The sequence below is a fragment of the Eucalyptus grandis genome, chromosome 10, assembly GCF_016545825.1.
Source record: "Eucalyptus grandis isolate ANBG69807.140 chromosome 10, ASM1654582v1, whole genome shotgun sequence".
Taxonomy (NCBI): domain Eukaryota; kingdom Viridiplantae; phylum Streptophyta; class Magnoliopsida; order Myrtales; family Myrtaceae; genus Eucalyptus; species Eucalyptus grandis.
The window spans coordinates 25,960,312-25,978,411 of NC_052621.1; the positions used below are offsets into that span (position 1 = coordinate 25,960,312).

General features: G+C 39.8%; 2 protein-coding genes and 3 non-coding genes across 5 annotated transcripts; 2 read left to right on the forward strand and 3 right to left on the reverse strand.

Annotated features, from left to right (window-relative positions):
* Window positions 1–1,568: 1,568 nt before the first annotated feature.
* On the reverse strand, window positions 1,569–4,597 carry LOC104422458. The gene is made up of 6 exons (XM_039303066.1): window positions 4,472–4,597; window positions 3,790–4,392; window positions 3,426–3,701; window positions 3,038–3,329; window positions 2,426–2,536; window positions 1,569–2,085 (listed from the first exon to the last, which is right to left on the reverse strand). The coding sequence occupies exons 2-6, from the start codon at window positions 4,114–4,116 to the stop codon at window positions 1,967–1,969; spliced, it is 1,125 nt and encodes a 374-aa protein (XP_039159000.1). The 5' UTR covers window positions 4,117–4,392; window positions 4,472–4,597; the 3' UTR covers window positions 1,569–1,966.
* A 6,390-nt stretch (window positions 4,598–10,987) lies between these two features.
* Window positions 10,988–11,059, forward strand: TRNAD-GUC. The gene has a single exon. It is a non-coding gene; the product is annotated as a tRNA-Asp (tRNA).
* Window positions 11,060–11,366: 307 nt separating this feature from the next.
* LOC104422459 lies at window positions 11,367–11,987 on the forward strand. Its single transcript, XM_010034782.3, has one exon. The coding sequence runs from the start codon at window positions 11,367–11,369 to the stop codon at window positions 11,985–11,987; it is 621 nt and encodes a 206-aa protein (XP_010033084.2).
* Window positions 11,988–12,939: 952 nt separating this feature from the next.
* Window positions 12,940–13,021, reverse strand: TRNAS-AGA. The gene has a single exon. It is a non-coding gene; the product is annotated as a tRNA-Ser (tRNA).
* A 3,316-nt stretch (window positions 13,022–16,337) lies between these two features.
* On the reverse strand, window positions 16,338–16,419 carry TRNAS-AGA. The gene has a single exon. It is a non-coding gene; the product is annotated as a tRNA-Ser (tRNA).
* Between the last annotated feature and the right edge of the window lie 1,681 nt (window positions 16,420–18,100).

The following is an 18,100-nucleotide window of genomic DNA, read 5'->3' on the forward strand; positions in this document are numbered from 1 at the left end:
TAGCACTATCATATTATCTATGAAATAAGGCAGTGAACCTCATGAATCATATATGACAAAAAAAAAATTGTGAATCACATAGTATACACGTGAAAATCCATTTAAATGGTCCAATATTTGTATCACTTGATGGTATGAACAATTGGACGTATTGCGATGCATCAAATTGACGTACAAAATTTAGTTAATTGACTGTGGAGATCCAATTTCCTTATGGTAATACCTGCAAATCGATACGGATATGAAAGGGTCTTTGGAAATTGCAAAAGATCTTGAGCAACGACTTTTTAAAGATTAAATAAATTCATTAACATCATGAAACCTACATAACCGCAAGCAATGATACTGCATAAAAGTTACAACAATTAAGGAAATGTCCTTGGGAAAATGCAAATATCTTTGAATCAACGGGATTTTCCGAAATGCAAATAGTGTTTGGTAAATTATAATTTTGAACTGCATTGAAAATAACTTTGGCTTAAATGCCGTTCAATAAAAATTACGTTTTGTGAAGGACTTTTGCTATTTATTTTTTTCAAATGGAGTTCGGCCTAGGCGGTGGTCGCAATGGTCGTGATCCCCAGGCAACAGTCGTAGGGGTCAGGCAACCCCTTAGGCGGTGGCGGCAGTCATTGGCGCATGCGACCCCTTGGTTGATGATTGTCAGCCTTTGTTTAGCTTCTCCTTGCAAACCATGGAGAAGATGAACAATCACGAAGAAGATGAACGGTGAATGAGGGGTCAAGATTTGCATTCCGAGAATACAACTTCCTAAATTGAGCTAAAGACCATTCGATTCCTTTGGAGATGCAATTGTATTTCCCCAAAATTAAACAAAAAACGAACCAAACATCATTTGCGTTTGACCAAGAGACTTTAGAGTCTCAAAGTCTATTGGGCAATGCCGAATCAAACAGGACCTAGTCAATTACGTGAACAAGGGGAACATGTTCTTATGATGTAACATCGTCAGATCACAAACGACTAAATATTGAATATTGGTGATCCAATTGTTGTAATGTCCTGTTAAGACATCCTCACCCGGCACTGTAAAGCTAATGTGTACCCAAGGTGTGTTTCTAGACTTTCTCACGAGCTTAAAACAGAGTCAAACTGACGTGGGAAAAGGTGGGAATCTGAGTTTCCACGCAACAAGATCCGACCAGTCCGCGCGGGAAAGAAGCAAGGACCGGTTCAAGACAAATGATGAGAGCCGCAAAGCTTATCATCATGCACCAACACATTCTCAACCCTCTTCCTACATCTTCCCGAAGTTGCTCACCTAACACTGCGGCACACGCCCTTGAGACCAAAGGACAGTTGGTCTGCATCGCTCTTTCGAGACAAAGACATCATCTTCTACCAAATTCAATCATCGTCCGTGACAGATGTTCCAAAGTTCATGTCATGGAATGCTCTAAAGACATGCATTACTTTGAGGAGAACACCAACATGTATCACTCCGCGAGAAAAGATCTGCCCACCCATAAACTCGTGGTTGCCACCTACCCAGATGAACAGAGAGAGAGAGAGAGAGAGAGAGAACAAGTAGACAAACAGCATCCGCATCCATCACCAGCACATAAATAATTTATTCAAGGGCAACTTCATAGAAAAACAGCATCCCAGGCACTGGTTCGTTGGCGATCCAGCCAAGCAGTCAGACAAAAAGCCTCATTTCGAGCCTTTTCACTCAATTATTTACACCTAACTTCCTCCTCCACTGTTTTGACAGCAACCACTATCATATTGCATTCGCACAGACTATATCCTTCACGAGCTTGTCGCTTTCTTCTTCATCTGCTCTGCCTGCATCATCCATCGGTTCCCACTAAATGACTAAAAGAAGGAGGCTTTTTGTCTTTCGTTTCACTCCTTTATTCTGTATTCTATTCTAAAAACCATCGTCTACTGTTCTTTAGCTGAAAGGAACTTCCCACAGGTTTGGGACTAGAAGACGATTACTTCAATACATCCACTCGTGAGGCAGGTCTATATCGCCTTGGTTTGGGTCTGGTGCCACCGCCTCGGATTGGCACTTCTGCTGGAGAGACGGGCCAGTACTTCTCCCACTCGTGGCAGCATCTGCAAGATAAATGAAAACAGAGCAAGAGTCACACTTCTAATTATGGAAGAGCTTTTGATTTGCGTAAAGACAAGCAATTAGTAAGAGTACACATGAGAATTAATTATATTCCCGAATTTGAAAGGGCAATAGACAGACTGCCAAGCCGATGCGTAATGCCCAATGTGTCAAACAACGCCATTATATTTCTGAATTTGAAGAATAGCTGATAGATCCCCCCGAAGCCGGTACAATGTAACGGCCGACAACAGTTAAAGCCTTATCCCACTAGATCCGATCATCATCTTACAGACCACTGGAAGTAACAAACTCAGTAATTATGTCATGTAGCTGTCATACCATGCTTCGGAGGAAAGTAACCAACGCTCGGCCGCGACTGGGTGCCCATCTTGTCGTGGTGGACCATCAAGGCATGAGCAACTCTAGCTGGTATCAGAACTGTTGAGCATCCTATTAAGACACACGAAGTTGCACCGGTAACGTCAGATTTGCTTTCCGTCATTGACATTAGTCGAGGATTCTTAGCAATCCAGAACTGTTAAACCATTGAAATGGAGAGCTTTGGAATTAACAACAACAGCAAAGGAAGAAAAATCTGGCACGTGGGCCAGGGAAGAAGATTCCAGCTCGCAAATGTTGATTTTGTTTTGTATTTTTCTTTTGAGGCTCAAAGGAATCTTTTGAAAGTGGGGACTAACAAGAACGAAACAAGTCACATCTGAACAAGAGAAGATTCAAAAAATTGACGGAATATTGGACGGGTGATATTCCACTACAATTCCCTAACCACTCCAACTACTCAGGAAACAGAGGATAACCAAACAGGCGAAACCGAAAGCTCAGATTGGTTCAAGAAAAACCTCCAAAAGAAAACAGAGGAAAAAGGAAATCACAGAAGTACTCCACCGAATCCAAAAACAGAATCGGTTTTCGGGTTTTCAAGGATCTTACTCGTTTTCTTGCGCGATTCGGGAGGGTCGTTGCCCGCCCCACGGGGCAAGAACACGCCAGTCCCGCTCGACCCGTTTCCCGAACCGGACCCACCCAGGAATACAGCTCTCATGCCCGACGAACCCGCTCGCCGAAACTCCTGTCGCTGGGCCTGCCGCTGGGTCATCGGCGAAGGAGACGGCGCGGCCCTTGCCGTGGCCGTGGCCGTGGCCGCACCCCCGTTGCCGCCCCGCTTTTTCCGGTTCTTGGGCCGCGTTTGCTTCCCGACCCGCTCCAGTTGGACCCGATCGAACTGCAGCGCACAAACAAGCCAAGGCAAACGGTCAAAACGAAACACAAGCAGCACATACCAAATCGTCACCTGACTCACAACGGTATCCGTCCTTACTTCGCTGGCCATGATTTCACCGTTTGAAAGAGCTTGACTTGAGGGATGGACCGAACTTGCGTTGTCCAGAGCAGCAGGATCGCAAAGGTTCTGGCGAAAGTTGTGATTTTGAGGCTCTTGCTCGTCGAGGCTCATCATCTTCTCGAACTGGTCGGAGAGATCCTGCGAGATGTCCCACGCACGGTCGCTCTCTGGAAATGAGGCATTTTTGCTGCTCTGGTTCGCAGCAAAAGCCGACCAGAGCGTCGATGGAGGCGAACCGGCCAAACCCCAGGCCTGCAAATCAACACGCGATTCATAAAAAATCCCGACTTTCCATCATTTTTCATCTGGTAATATTTTTTAAAAGGAATTAAATAAGTACCTGGCTCAGAACAGAGCGATCGATGTCGTCGTCGTCGTCCTCTTGAAGCATGCGCTGAGCCATCTGGCGGGTCAGCTCGGCCATATAGTCGTCGTCGTCCTCGTAGCTGCTCTCCGTCGTCACTTCGGACCCGGACGGCGTGGTCATCCCCGAACCGGACATGGACGGACTGCTCGACCCGGAGCGGCGGCGATCCCCGTACGGCCCGCGGTTGTTCTCCGCGGAAGATAGGGAGCGGGGCTCGGGGGCAAACAGAGAGGAGGAGGAGGGGGAGGGAGGGAGCAATAACTGCGCTCGATGTAGGTCAGCAGCCATCATAAATGGCATTGAGTTGAAGCACGAGAGGATATATTTCTGAGGTCCCAGATCTCCTCTCTGTTTTGTTCCTCCTCCCTCTTGAAAAGCCTCGGGGGTGGGCTCGGGATGAAGATGATTGACGATTATGATGGGGGAGGAGAGTTCTTGCTTGGTGTTCGGACAAAGGAGCAATCATTACCCGCTCACGCAGCGAGGAGACCGAGCACGACCCAGAAAAGACGCTGGCGAGATGATGATGCTCGATGAACGAAGCGGACTCTCGCCCGCCTCGGGCTAACGGAGTTCCTAGGGTCAGGAGAAACAGGGCTCTGTCATAAAAGCTTGAGAGAGAGAGAGAGACAGAGAGACAGAGGGAGATCAGTACCAGGTACTTTGTTAGGGTTGTCCCCGTCTCCCCTGACTTTAGGCCTCTGCGGCTTCTGTGAATATATATGGATGGGCAAGCGGGAGAGGGAGAGGGAGATATTTCTACAGTTCGTCGCTGATGATTCTGAATAATTTTAAATCGAAGCTATGACGACAAAAAATCATTTTGTTGAGATGTACTCGAATGTTCGCACGCGCTTGCGACACGGAATTAAAATGTGAGGATATTTTGTTTGATTCTTCAAATTGAAATGTGTTTTAGGTTGGTAGATGAGATTTATGTTTGTTGAGGTGATCTGATGATGGGATTACAAAAAAATAAGTGAGAGGGACGAGCGTAGTGATAATTTTTTAAGTGTATCTCCTTGGTATCCACTTTTGGAAAACTAGCAAAAGAGTATAAGGTTTGTTGTGGGAAAAAAGAAAGAAGAAAAATAAAATAATTACAGAAAAAAAGATAAGAGATTGAAGAATTAGACCTATTTTTTCAAAAAGTAAATGAATTAATCAGTCGAATAGGGAGAAGATTAGCGAGAGCCATAATAAGAAGCTTATCTTTTCTTGTGGCTTCACATAAAGTGAAAACACACTCAATCACGGATAGAGAAAAGTCCATTTTTAATAAAGTAATCATTCGAATAGATCAAATAGCAAAAATGAACTTTAAAAAAGAACTTCTTAATTTTATATATTTTCACCTCATCGAAAAGAGACTTGATTTTCAAAAGAAGTTCCACCTCCTCGATTGGACACTCCCTTTACCTGTATGTCTCCTTCATTGGGACCGAGGCAAACAAGAGGCTTTTAATGTCGCGGTACCAAAGCGTGCAAAAACAAAAGGATTGATGAATTTTAGCTCGATGTTAGGAAATGAAGACCCTGTGTATGCCGCGTGATAAGTGGAAACAGAAGGATAGGTGGGACGTATTAAAGATATTATATATACCACCCGTCATTCGCTACCCTTTCTTTTTACCCACCAACCATGAGGAAGATCGGAGCCCCGTGAACTCTCCGTAAACGTTTTTATTTAAAAATGATTGAGTACAACATGTGCACACGGCCACCGGGCCTACTTAATGTATGGCGAGCTTGTCCGGTAGTGCGAAGCAAGAGATCAAGTCAGATGTCTTTTTGTGAAAAATCTGCTTGCAAAAATACATGTACATACGCATGCTATTAATCAAGGACACTACAAGTATCATAACTTTCACATGATGTTTACTTAAATACTTTAATTTTTTGTTCGAGTACTTAAGTGACAAAATTCTTAAAAGAATGTTCACTTGAGTGTCGCGATTTTTAATTAGTCACTTAAGTGTAAAAAAAAAAATTAAAAACTTTCAGCTAAGTGTTGGAAATCTTATGTGATATAGCACTTGTGGTGAATGTTTTGGAAAAGTTATGGCACTTAAATAAGCATTATACATAAGTTATTGCACTCAGGCAATCAAACAAATTATGGTGTTTAAGTTGAAAAAATAAGTTAATGTACTTAAGTAAGCCCTGTGCGAAAGTTATAACACTTGTAATGTCATTTTCTCATTAATCATGTGCTCTAACAATTTTATTTATTTTTTTGGTATGGTCAAGGATTATTTGTTTTAAAATTACTTTATTTGTTTCTAAAAACCAATTGCGCCAGAAAAGTAAACAGATGTGGCAATTAGTGATTTCATTTGTACTCGCAAGTGTTTTTAATTTGATTGTTATATTCTCTATTCTCTCTTGAGCTTACTAGCTAAAGACTAAAGAGCGCATGAATGTATGTAAACAATAAAAAAAAAAAAAGTAGCAACGACATACGATACTTCTCCATATAATAAATCAAATCAATAAAAGAGTTTACTTTCAAAATCTCCATCAACAAATTCTGTGGAAAAACTTGTACTTTATAATAAGGGAACCGTAATGATAAAATATCAAACGAGGGGCAAAACTTTGCAAATTAACTCATGATTTCAAAATCAAATACTTTTCAATATTGGAAAGTTAGATATTTCTCGTCTTTTTTTGGTAAATTAAATCCTTCTTTCTATTTACAATAAATTAAGTCTATCTTTCAAAGTGGACTAAATCTTCAATTGCTTACTTTTCTTAACGTAGTAATCTAGATTTTCGTTCGGTAGTAGTAAAAAAGAGAGAGAATATTTACATGCTCTAACCACTTAAAGAAATAGTTTTAAATGGTTATAAGATAAGACCAGTCTAATTTCTATTTGGAACGTGAGATATTAGTGTAGTTACATAGCAATTATCTCGACAAACTCATATTCCTATTTTGTCCCGTTACACCAAAATAAATTGTTACCTCAATACAATTTGGAAAGTCAAATTTCAGATATGGGGTCCACCTCCAAATGACTAAAATAGGTAAATTCTATAAAAACAGCTAAAGGAAAAAGGTTAGATATATTTATCGAAAAGGGATAATACGAAAATAGTTATGTATAATGCGGTTTATAAATTTTACCCTAATATATAATGTGACATTTGAATTTTTAATTTGCTCAATATGATCCGTATAATTTTAATATATGCTAAATATAATTCTTAAACTATATAAAAATGTCAAATAGTGTCATTTCATTAATTTAAAATCAGTGGCAACATCGAATATTTTCATATAATTTAGAAACTAAATTGAACTCATACCAAAATTTTAGTGACCACGTTGCACATTGTGCTAAAGTTCATTTACTATATTGAACAAATTAAAAATTCATCGATTATATCACAGATTAGATTAACGTTCATGGATTATTTATGTCATTTTTCCTTATCGAAATTTTATTATCCCTAACAAAACAACTCCATTTTCCATATAGGAGACAATTTGACAATTGACTCCATCTCTGAAGATTCTGGTCATTGGCCATAATCCTGTCTAAAATCATCGGCGTCTATCATGATTTGCAGGGCAAGTGCATAGGGTGTGCCAAGGAAATAGTTCGTGGCATTTTTAGGAAATATTTTGAGATTGAAAAGTTTGATAAATTTACCTTATTTACAGTAAATATCATACTGTATTATTTGAAGGAGCAGAGCCACATCAAATGTCGATAGGAGTTAATAGTTTACTGTATAGTTGATGGATCTAGACGAATGCTCTAATGATTTTGAATTAGATCATGGAAAGTCGTGTCCAAAACATACTCTCTTTTCATTAATAAAAGAAAATATGAGGGTTTTAATATAAGATGAATGAGGATTAATCACCATAAAAGATATCTTTACAATTTGACATGGCATAGATTTAAAATAATAAAATTTGATATATATGTGTGTGTGTGTGTGTGTGTGTGTGTGTATAAGCCGTCCTTATTATATTATGTAGCAAGGTAGATTTTTATCAACATCAAGATTAGTAATCTTCCAAAGTTACAAGCTAGCTTATGTTTCCAACTGTCTACTAATTTCGAATTTCAGAAACTCATGAAGAATAATAATTAATTCGTGGCCCGTAAAATAATCAATGATCGGCGCCAACAAAAGCCACGCGATGAAATCACCAATAAGCCTCTTATCATAAAATTTCTAGAATGGCGCCGGTCAAAAAGACGCGCATGCGCATACATGAAAATCACACGAATGCTTCCGATTTTCTATTATTTTAGGTCGAAAGTCATGTCACCGGAATTAAAGAAAGCTTGCGATGAGGTGTTTTTTATTTCTTTGTCAAATAGGGCACACGAAAGGATATAAGTGTCAACAAGCCATCATTAATTAGGTAAATCGAGGAAGGCGCCAGAATAGAAAAGGAAAAATCTCATAATTAGAATAATGGACTCGTGGTGATTCCTGCGCGAACAACGTTGCCATAATTGGCCAAATTTATACCCGGTTTTACCTATTTTTCCTATTTTACACATCATCGATCCTTTTTTTCCTTTTACAACCTTATCTCCGTCGACAGATTAGCTAAGGGTGAGATTCCTATTGGGGCGATTTGAATTGCCATGACTTGTTTTGGATACTAATGTTTAACTTCCTTTTCTATACTTTTACGTTTTTGTAAATCGAGCCCCTACACTTCTAATTTTTTTTTTAATTTGGTCATTCTACTGCTATAAATTATCTAATCAAGTTCTCTGGCCCGAAATTTGGCCGAATCCAGGTGCACGATCGTTGGGCGGCACCAAAGCATGACGTCGACACTACCATGAAGTATAAAAAGGAGTCTATTTGGTTTATTTTCTTTTATCTTCCTCAATACCGTCCACGGGGGGCAAAAAGTTATTCCGCTGTGGTCTGACGTCATTCTACAGTTATGTTAACTAGCTTTGGTCGATCTGATATCGAAGAGACTTCGTTAAACAATGGATAGAACTGTTCCTAATTTCATCATTTTAGAAGATGTTTCTTCCTTCCTCCGTTTGTGTATTTTCTCGATTCCTTGACATGAACCTTTCAGAATGACGACTTTAGTATATATAGTCTTGACGTCCCATCAATTGTCCGAACGCATTGATGACGGAAATGGTTTCGTTTTCTTCAATTATACAGGGGTTGGAAATCCTAGAATTGAAAAGAAGGTTGAGAGAAGAAACTGCTCAGTACAAAACAAATTTAATTTTTTAAAAAGTCAACTAGCCGTGATGTTTCAACTAGGAAATTCGTACGAAAACAGAATAACCTTGGTCTTGTATTCGACCGAACTTTCACAATAAACTGAGCGTCTACACATATATTCGTATTTAACGTATTTTTATTTGCGCGTCAATATCACTAGATATCTATTAATTAACTTTTTCTTCGAAAAAAGAATTCGTGCTTGTTTGTCATTTTCCTTTTGGAGGGTCCAACGTGGAACCCTTGAATAAAGAAGGTATATTAATCCAGACGTGCAATTTCGCTTGCCATTTGTCGGGATTGCATCGATTTCTTTTCCTTACCAAAATAAACTGAATTAATTATTTTCCCCTTTTTCATATTTATTTATCATCTTCTACAACAAATATATATATATATCATCATAGTATCTCCACCTGTCATGGATTTTATACTCCCACAACGAGGTCGGGGCTAAAATTGCACATTACCAAATTGGTTGACCCCAAACTTCCAAAAAAAAAAAAAAATTGGTTGACCCCCCAACGAGTATCGGTTGGCAATATAAAAAAAATTAATTACAAGACCAATCACTTTATTTCCTTAATTTTTTATTATGTTTTTTAAAAATATAAAATCAGGTTGTGTTTGGTTAGGCTTTCGAATTGGAACGTGAATCTTTTCAAGGTGGGCTGTTTCATGATCTGCTAGCAAAATTATATGATTGAATGATTGATTGATTAATTAATTAATTAAGGGGGGTTGAAATAAGAAATCGATTAAGCAGATTCCAGGCTGATTTGGAATCTTCAACCTACTAAGTTTGGTTATGCATCTCTTGCGTGAAGGAGAATGTAATGCTAAGTCACAAAACTCATGGTATCGTCATTTGATACGTAAAGGTTTGCTTTTTTTATTTTTTATTTTTTATTTATTTTGTGTGCACTATTAAGATCCATTTAAAATTGATCGAAGAAAGGGAGAAAATTACAGATAATCGGATTGCGACCTTTCTTCCTTTCGACCCCTCCTAACTTAGTTCTCAATTTTTCTTACCACAAAATTATTATTATTATTGGGGGGGTGTTGTTGGGGATGCCAAAAACATGGGAATTTCGGAGGAATGGAACTGTTGACTGCTTCGAGTAAGAGAAACAATTCTTTAAAATGACGGGCTTTAAGAATTGAACTTGATGCTCATGCGGTTTCTTTTCATAGCACGTTCAATGATGGGCTTTAAGCATGTTACTCTTTTTTTTCCTTCCATATTTAAACCCCGCTTTCCCCATGGTATATGTGCCTGTGCAATTGAGAATTTCGATCCGGCTTAATAAATAAAGAGGCGCCTTTTTCTGTAAGCTGCTTGTTAAAGGTGATCATGGATCTAATTGTATGATGGCCTCGCCCAGGTTCAAAGGGTAAAAAATGAATGTACCCGTGTAGCAAAGGTGACCATTGGGATGAGTCAGCCATGTGTCGCCCAAGTCGATGTGTATTGAAATGTTTAATTTGACTTGCAGTTAAGTGGGCACAATTTTTTGATGTATGATTGTTTGTTATGATATCCCAAATTTTGGTGAGCCTATCGTGTCAAGTCTATCTATTGATAAGCTCTATAGGACAATTACACTATTTTTAGACATCGGTCGGGTTTAGCATTTGTACAGAATTGTATTATTCACAGTCCGGTCGCATTTTTTAATGCAAATTCAGGATTCAACCACACCAATAAGGGGATCGAGAGGTGATCACGCACGATTTTTTTTACTATTTCTCCCTAACAAACGGGGCGAACACGATGAGCATCGTGGCGCATCCTCACACGTTCGTATTTTCGTTTTTCCTTGTCCCGGCCTGCACGCGGAAATCGCCCGTCCCGTCTAAGTACGTGCCACGTTAGAAAATCTTTTCCTTTCCAGGTGTAAAAAATAATATATTACTTATCGAGAACCCTAACGTCAGCGTCGTTGTAGTATAGTGGTGAGTATTCCCGCCTGTCACGCGGGTGACCCGGGTTCGATCCCCGGCAACGGCGATTTACATCCTTTTTATTTATCTCCAACTTAAACTCTTTTTTTTTTTTTTTTTCCCATATTATTTCTCGTTCCCGCGACTTTTTGTCCTTTCCGAAAGAAAGTCCGAAAAAAAAGCCGAAATTCCACGGCATCGATCAAGCAACCGCATCCTCCCGGCCAAGGCACGTCACTTCGGCCAGCTTCCATGCCGAAAAGCTCTCACTTCGACGCAACCCTTCTCGTGTTCTTATGGATTTCTTCACTCCTTGGCTTCATATTGCCCCATTGTTAAATGCCGATGATATGAGCAGAAGAACAAAGCAGAGGATGCCGTCGTCGGTCTTCTCGGTTCGATCCGCGTCGTGCCTCGAGACCACGTCGAGGTTCATATCGCGCTGCCTGTCGTCGTCCACCAGGATCCATATCATGGCCCTGGACAGCATCGTCAACGTCAACTCCCTCTTCACCGTCGCCCTCTTCCTCGGCCTCTCCGCCTCCCCTGCCGGCGGCCAGCTCCCCGGGATCCGCGCCTCCTGCAGGCCCGGCGCTGCCTTGGCGGAGGGCCTCGTCACCTTCCACGTGTACTCCTTCAGCTGCTTCCTCTTCTCAAGCCTCGTCGCCCTGGCTCTCAAGCAGGCCATCAAGATCAGCAGGGTCATCGCCGAAGAAGAACAGCAAGAAAGTGGGGACGAGGCGCATGGCCAGGCGGCGATGGGGCACGTGAACACGGTGGCCTTTAGGGCGGGGATGGCGGCTTCGGCGCTCGGGTCGGCAGCCGGCTCGGGGTTCTTGACGATGGCGCTGGTGAACCTGGTGCAGATGAAGTTGGGGACCTTGGGCTGTGGTGAGAGTGGGTACAGTGTGGCTGCGATCGTGCCGCTGGTGGTCTTGGTCCCTCTGGGCCTGGTCGTTTACTTGAGTCTTGCGATTTATGCGTTTACCCGGTAGAAGATGGAAAGCAAAACAAGAAAAGAACTGAGCAATTTTACGGTAAAATTTTTACCAACTTCGTATGCAAATGATATTTCTTAGAAAGATTTTTATTATATCCATTGATTTATATATGAATAGTTTATATATTTACATTTAAATGGTTGACTGGCATACATATTACAATTATAAAGCTACACATATCATTCATGCAACATTGAATCTTTAAGAATACTTTTAAAGTGACGTTGGGCTTGGTATTAAACCTGTCGAAACCCGTAGCTCTGAACATTCTTTTCAAGCAAGATTAAGTATACTGACATTAATTTGCAAAGTCAACCGGTAGCATGACCAAGGCATCTCATAGAGGTGAATATTTTTGTTTGTGTAAACTCACATATGAGAGTCGAGAATAGTTAGCAAATATTACATTTGTCATTGTTCCGTGATATATAATAAACTATGTTATTATATTAATGAGGGAAAATAATGAAAATCTTCCAAGGAAATACCTAACAGGAAAAGTTACAACAAAATGTTGATAATTTTTAGTAATTGCAAATTTGCACCTTGAAAACTCATCCGAACTAATGTTTCTTTTTGTTGAACAAAACTTGTAATGTTGACTCAGGTTAGCACAAATCCTAATTGTACTCAAATGAGCTGAAAGTCCTTTTCTTAAAAAAAGGAAAAAAATGTGAAAAAGAAAAAAGAAAAGAAGAAGAAGAGCATATTATCGTACATCTTTATAGATTTATTGAGTAAAATGTCCAGCTATACTCGTAATCTACCAAGGAGAATTGTACTCAAATGAGCCAAAGTTCCTTTTTCTTATAAAAGGAAAAAATGTGAAAAAGAAAAAAGAAAAGAAGAAGAAGAGCGTATTATCGTACGTCTTTATAGATTTATTGAGTAAAATGTCCAGCTATTGTAATCTGCCAAGGAGAATAAAAGGGAAGGAGAAAAAAAGCGTGAGCGGCAGGATTCGAACCTGCGCGGGCAGAGCCCACATGATTTCTAGTCATGCCCGATAACCACTCCGGCACGCCCACTTGGTTGGACCTGCTGTGGGAATAATTACAATCATTTCCTTATTTTAGGGAATGCTCTCGAGTGACTACAGAGGGAAGGAAACAATATCGGTCCTAGGACAATGAGAACCTGGACCTTGAACCAATATATTCTCTTGTCCTTGTTCATCTAGTGACGATTATTAAGTTCCTTGTCGTCGAAAATAGCCCCTCATCATTAATTTTCAAACCAAAATGCATAACTAACAATTGACACCATACTGAACTGGTAGCTTAGTGTCGATTAAAATAGACATTAAAAGCACCGTTAATGATTAAAAGTGGTGGTCATGGATATGATGGTTCTAATGATATGTTGGTGATTTAATCCAAGATTAGTCAATTAAGGACACCCAGTCCACATTGTAGGAATTGAAGAATTTTCAGCTCAAGAACTAGATATTCTAAATTAATTGATTAATGCAACTTTCGAGTCTTTTCTAGATTTATAGGTTACTTAAACCTCATGGTTATGGCCGTAGATTATTAAAAAGATAATGATTCCCTTTGTTATTAAAAAATACCATTGTTTACCTTTTGCTCGGAGAAATCGGATGGAATCTTAGACTACTTGTGAGGGGAAACAGTTGAGACTTATGGCACGTTTGGTAACGATTCTATTCCCGGGAGTAGATTCTGATCAGAACTGATTATTTTTTATTCTGTTCCCGGGAACTGATTCTAAGCATTTTAAGCCGTTTGGAAGCTGTCCAAAATTTCCGATTGGAATAGAATTGCGTTTGGTACCGTGTTCATTAATTCTATTCCAAATTAATTTCTTTTAATTTTTAAATAATTTTTTTTTTACTTTTTTATTTTTTTTTTCTTTTCTTTTTTTTTTTTTTTCTTTTCATTTTTTTTTTTTTTTTTTTTTTTTTCTTTTTCTCATCTTCTTCTTCTTCTTCGGCCGGCGACCTCACCGGAGCGTCGCGACCCTCGTCTGCCGAGCCTCGGCTGGTGGGGTCGGCCTCGTCGGGGTTGGGCGAGGCTGCCGGGTGCCACGGGGCGGGCATCGCGAGGCTTGCCCGGCCCCCCCGGCCGGCGGCGAGGCCCGCTCGGCCCACCGGCGAGCTCGCGGACCTCGCCCGGTCTAGCGAGCCTCCGGCGAGCTCGCCAGATCGGCGGCGAATGGCGGCGGCAAACGGCGGACGGTGGCGGGTGGTGGTGGACGGCGGTCGCGAGATTGGCCAAAGGGAGAAGAAAATTTCTTGATTTTGATTTTTTAATTCGTTCTCGGAACAAGAATCAACTTTTTTTGGTTCTTGATTCTATTCCCAATTTGTTAGGAACAAAAATTTTACCAAACGCGATTCTAGGCCGGCGATTAGGGAACAAAGAATCAAATTTGGCCTGTTTGGATGGTTACCAAACAGGGCCTTAATGACTAAAAAGTGCTCAAACTTTAATAGTAGACAAAGCAATATTTTCTCCTGAACATCAACTTCTTTCCTCACAATTGATATGAATAATTCTTTTTGGGCAAAACAAAGGATTTCTTAGCTCACATTATATAGATAGAGAGACTCGAGAGTAGATAAAAAAATATTATAATTATCATTGTTCCATGATATATAAACAACTGTGCTGTTGCATTAATGAGAGAAAAAATAGAAATCTCTCAAAGAAATACCTAACAAGAAATGTTACAAAAATACGTTAAAATTTTTAACAATTGGAAATTTTGCACCTTGAAAACTCATTAGAACTAATTTTCTTTTTGTTGAATAAAATTCATGACGACCATTCCTTTATGGTTTAAAATTCTGTATCGTTGTTGGAAGCAATTCAGCATGTTATAATATATCTATATGAGAAAATATTAGGTTCAGCTGAGGTAGCCGCCTTAGCAATGCACAAGTTCATCGCTTGCGAGCCCTCTTTTCAGAAAACTTGAAACCCCCTCTCTCTCATTTGTTTCTCTCTTCTTTTCACCGTTTCTTTATCCTTTGTTTTCCTTTCCCTTTGGCCTATGGTTGGCAACTGGCCACAAGTCCTTCGCTCGAGCCACTTTTTAGAAAACCTGAACCTCTCTCCCTCCTTTGTTTCTCTCTTCTCTTTACTGTTTCTTTATCCTTTGTTTTTCTTTCCCTTTGACCTATGATTAGCACAAGTCCATCGCTTAGGCCCACTTTTCAGAAAACCTGAACCCTCTCTATCTCTCTCTCCTTCGTTTCTCTCTTCTCCATTGTTTCTTTATCCTTTGTTTTTCTTTCCCTTTGGCCTATGGTTGGCGACCAGCCACAAGTCCTTCACTCGAGCCCACTTTTCAAAAAACCTAAACCCCCTCTCTCTCCTTCATTTCTCTCTTCTTTTCTTTATCCTTTGTTTTTCTTTCCCTTTGGCCTATGATTGGTGACCGGGCACAAGTCCTTCACTCGAGCCCACTTTTTAGAAAACTTGAACCCCTCTCTCTCCTTTGTTTCTCTTTTCTCTTCACTATTTCTTTATCCTTTGTTTTTCTTTCCCTTAGGCCTATGACCGGCACAAGTCCATCGCTTAGGCCCATTTTCAGAAAACTTAAAACCTTCGTTTCTCTCTTCTCTTCACCATTTCTTTATCCTTTGTTTTTCTTTCCCTTTGGCCTATGACCGATCCAAGTCCATCGCTTGGGCCCACTTTTTAGAAAAATGAACCCCCTCCGTCTCTCTCTCCTTCGTTTCTCTCTTCTCTTCACCTATCTCTTTATCCTTTGTTTTTTTTTCCCTTTGGCCTATGGTTGGTGACAAGCCACAAGTGAGGGCCGATGAGGGTGTTGTGGCCCTTGCTTCCGATGAAAGCGATGATGACCATGGATGAGCATGCCTGAACGATGCTGACAATAGCCATGGTTGAGCGTTGGCATGCTCATGAGTGGTTCGTCCATGGCTGGCTGCTGCAATTGAGCTGCATCCATAGCCTTAGAAGGCAAGAAGAAAAGGAAGAAATCAACGATAAAGAAGAGAGAGAAACAATAGAGAGAGAGAGAGAGAGAGAGAGCATCTGATAACGGAGTGAAAGCGAGTGGAGAGAGAGAATGTGACCCGTGAGAGTTTTAAATGTTTTTGACTCATGCACTTGAGTATGACACGTGTTACAAGATAAATGAACTAATATTTTATTGAGTTAACTACAACTTAAATACTTAATATTTTCTCGTATCTATATATGTTGAGTTAAATGTCTAGCTATACTTGTAATTTGCCAAAGTTAGAGTATACGTCAATTTGGCAAAGCAAAGTTCCTTTTATAAAGGAGGGCTACAAAGTTGCTTTTATAAAAGAGGGAAAAATGGAAGGAAAAAGAAGATGAAGAAAAAAAGCGTGAGCGGCAGGATTCGAACCTGCGCGGGCAGAGCCCACATGATTTCTAGTCATGCCCGATAACCACTCCGGCACGCTCACTTGATGGAACCAAATCTACAAAATTAATTAGATTAATCCGATTTGTTAGAACGCCATTCGCTTTGTCTGGTGAATGCTATGGAGAGATTATAAAGCGAAGGGAACGACATCGGACGAAGGACAACGAGAACTTGGAACTTGAATCAACATATCCACGGTCCAACTGTACGTGTTCATCTGGTGACAATGATTAAGTCCCTTGTCGTCAATATTAGACTCCGACGATTAATTCTCAGACGAAAATGCATAGCTAACAGATGACATGGCATTTAATTGGTAGCTATGCGACGATAGAAATGGGCATAAAAAGCACAATTAATGATTCAAAGCGGTGCTTGCAGATATGATGGTTCTGGTGATATGTTGGTCATTTCATCTAAGAGTAGTCAATTAAGGACACCCTTGGTGGTTCACATTGTAGGAGTTGGAGAATTTTTGGCTCAATAGATAGATATTCTAAATTTATTGGTTAATGTGACTTGTCGGGTCTTTCTTAAATTTACAGATTGCCGGATCTTCATGCCTGTATCGGTAGATTCTTTAAAAAAAAAAAATGATTAATGCCATTGTTTACCATTTGCTTGAAGAAATCGGACGGAATCTTGGACAACTTTTGAGGGAAAGAAGTTGAGATTTAACGACTGAAAAGTGCCCAAACTTTAGTAGCAGACAAAACTTGAACATCTACTTCTTTCCTCAATATAACCCCTTGGGATGGAGACATTTTTCGAAAAATTGATCGAAGGCTACTACCGAGTAAAAATATAAGGCTTTTATAACTCATCTTTGAAAGTCGGGGTTTTCCATAGCTTAAATTTGGACTTCTTCGTGCATTTGGGAAATTAATTCCAATACACTTTGACCTTTCCTTAATAAGATAAGTAAAACTATACTATTATGCGAAATGGGTGTTGTTTTATCACATCAGTCATGAGTTATGTCCATAATAATTAATTGAATTACATTAGGACCTGATAATTCTCATCAATTGTTTGTATGTGATATACTCATTTAATTATTTGGATAATTAACAAAATTCCATCACATTTCGTTATAAATTAATAGTTGATCACTTCATGAATTTTGGCTTAAAAAAAGAAGCTATTGATTTTATTCTTTTTATATGGTTTCAACTTGGTTTCGACAAAGGTCCTTTTGAGTGTTCGTTTTGGTGGTGCCAGGCTTTTCTTGTATTTTGTGCAAAATCTTATCAATACAAATCTTACCTTTACCAAAAAAAAAACTTGGTTTCGACAAAGCCGTTAGTGTGTGACACAAAAAATGATATGGCATTCTCTACTACCATCTCCCTCTAGTGGACCACCGCTAGTGGCCAGGCCCACTCTTTCAATATAAGGTTCTTTTATATGATGGATCCATCACGTGACGGTGTTATCGACTAATCAAGAATGAGATTCATACAAGCATGTTGCCAAATAATGTGAGATTCATGGCATGCGAAAATTGACGATTGATTTGTTATATCACATCATTATTGCCACATGGTGTATTTATCCCATAAAATACTTTCTCCTCTTTCGTCGGGACAATTATGCTCATTGATCCATTCGAATACTCAATAACAAGTCGTCTTTTGGATCTCCTGTAAGTTTTCTTGAGGTCCGAGGATTAACATGTGATCATATCCTCGGGTTATCTTTTGTTAAAAAGAAAAAAGAAA

What these genes read in the sequence shown, in the direction of transcription:
- LOC104422458 (XM_039303066.1), bottom strand. Translation starts at nt 4,116, where the DNA reads ATGCCATTTATGATGGCTGCTGACCTACATCGAGCGCAGTTATTGCTC. An exon ending in ATCGCTCTGTTCTGAGCCAG is followed by an intron (nt 3,702 to 3,789) that starts GTACTTATTTAA and finishes GTTGATTTGCAG; the next exon opens with GCCTGGGGTTTGGCCGGTTC. An exon ending in CGAATCGCGCAAGAAAACGA is followed by an intron (nt 2,537 to 3,037) that starts GTAAGATCCTTG and finishes GTGTCTTAATAG; the next exon opens with GATGCTCAACAGTTCTGATA.
- LOC104422459 (XM_010034782.3), top strand. Translation starts at nt 11,367, where the DNA reads ATGCCGTCGTCGGTCTTCTCGGTTCGATCCGCGTCGTGCCTCGAGACC.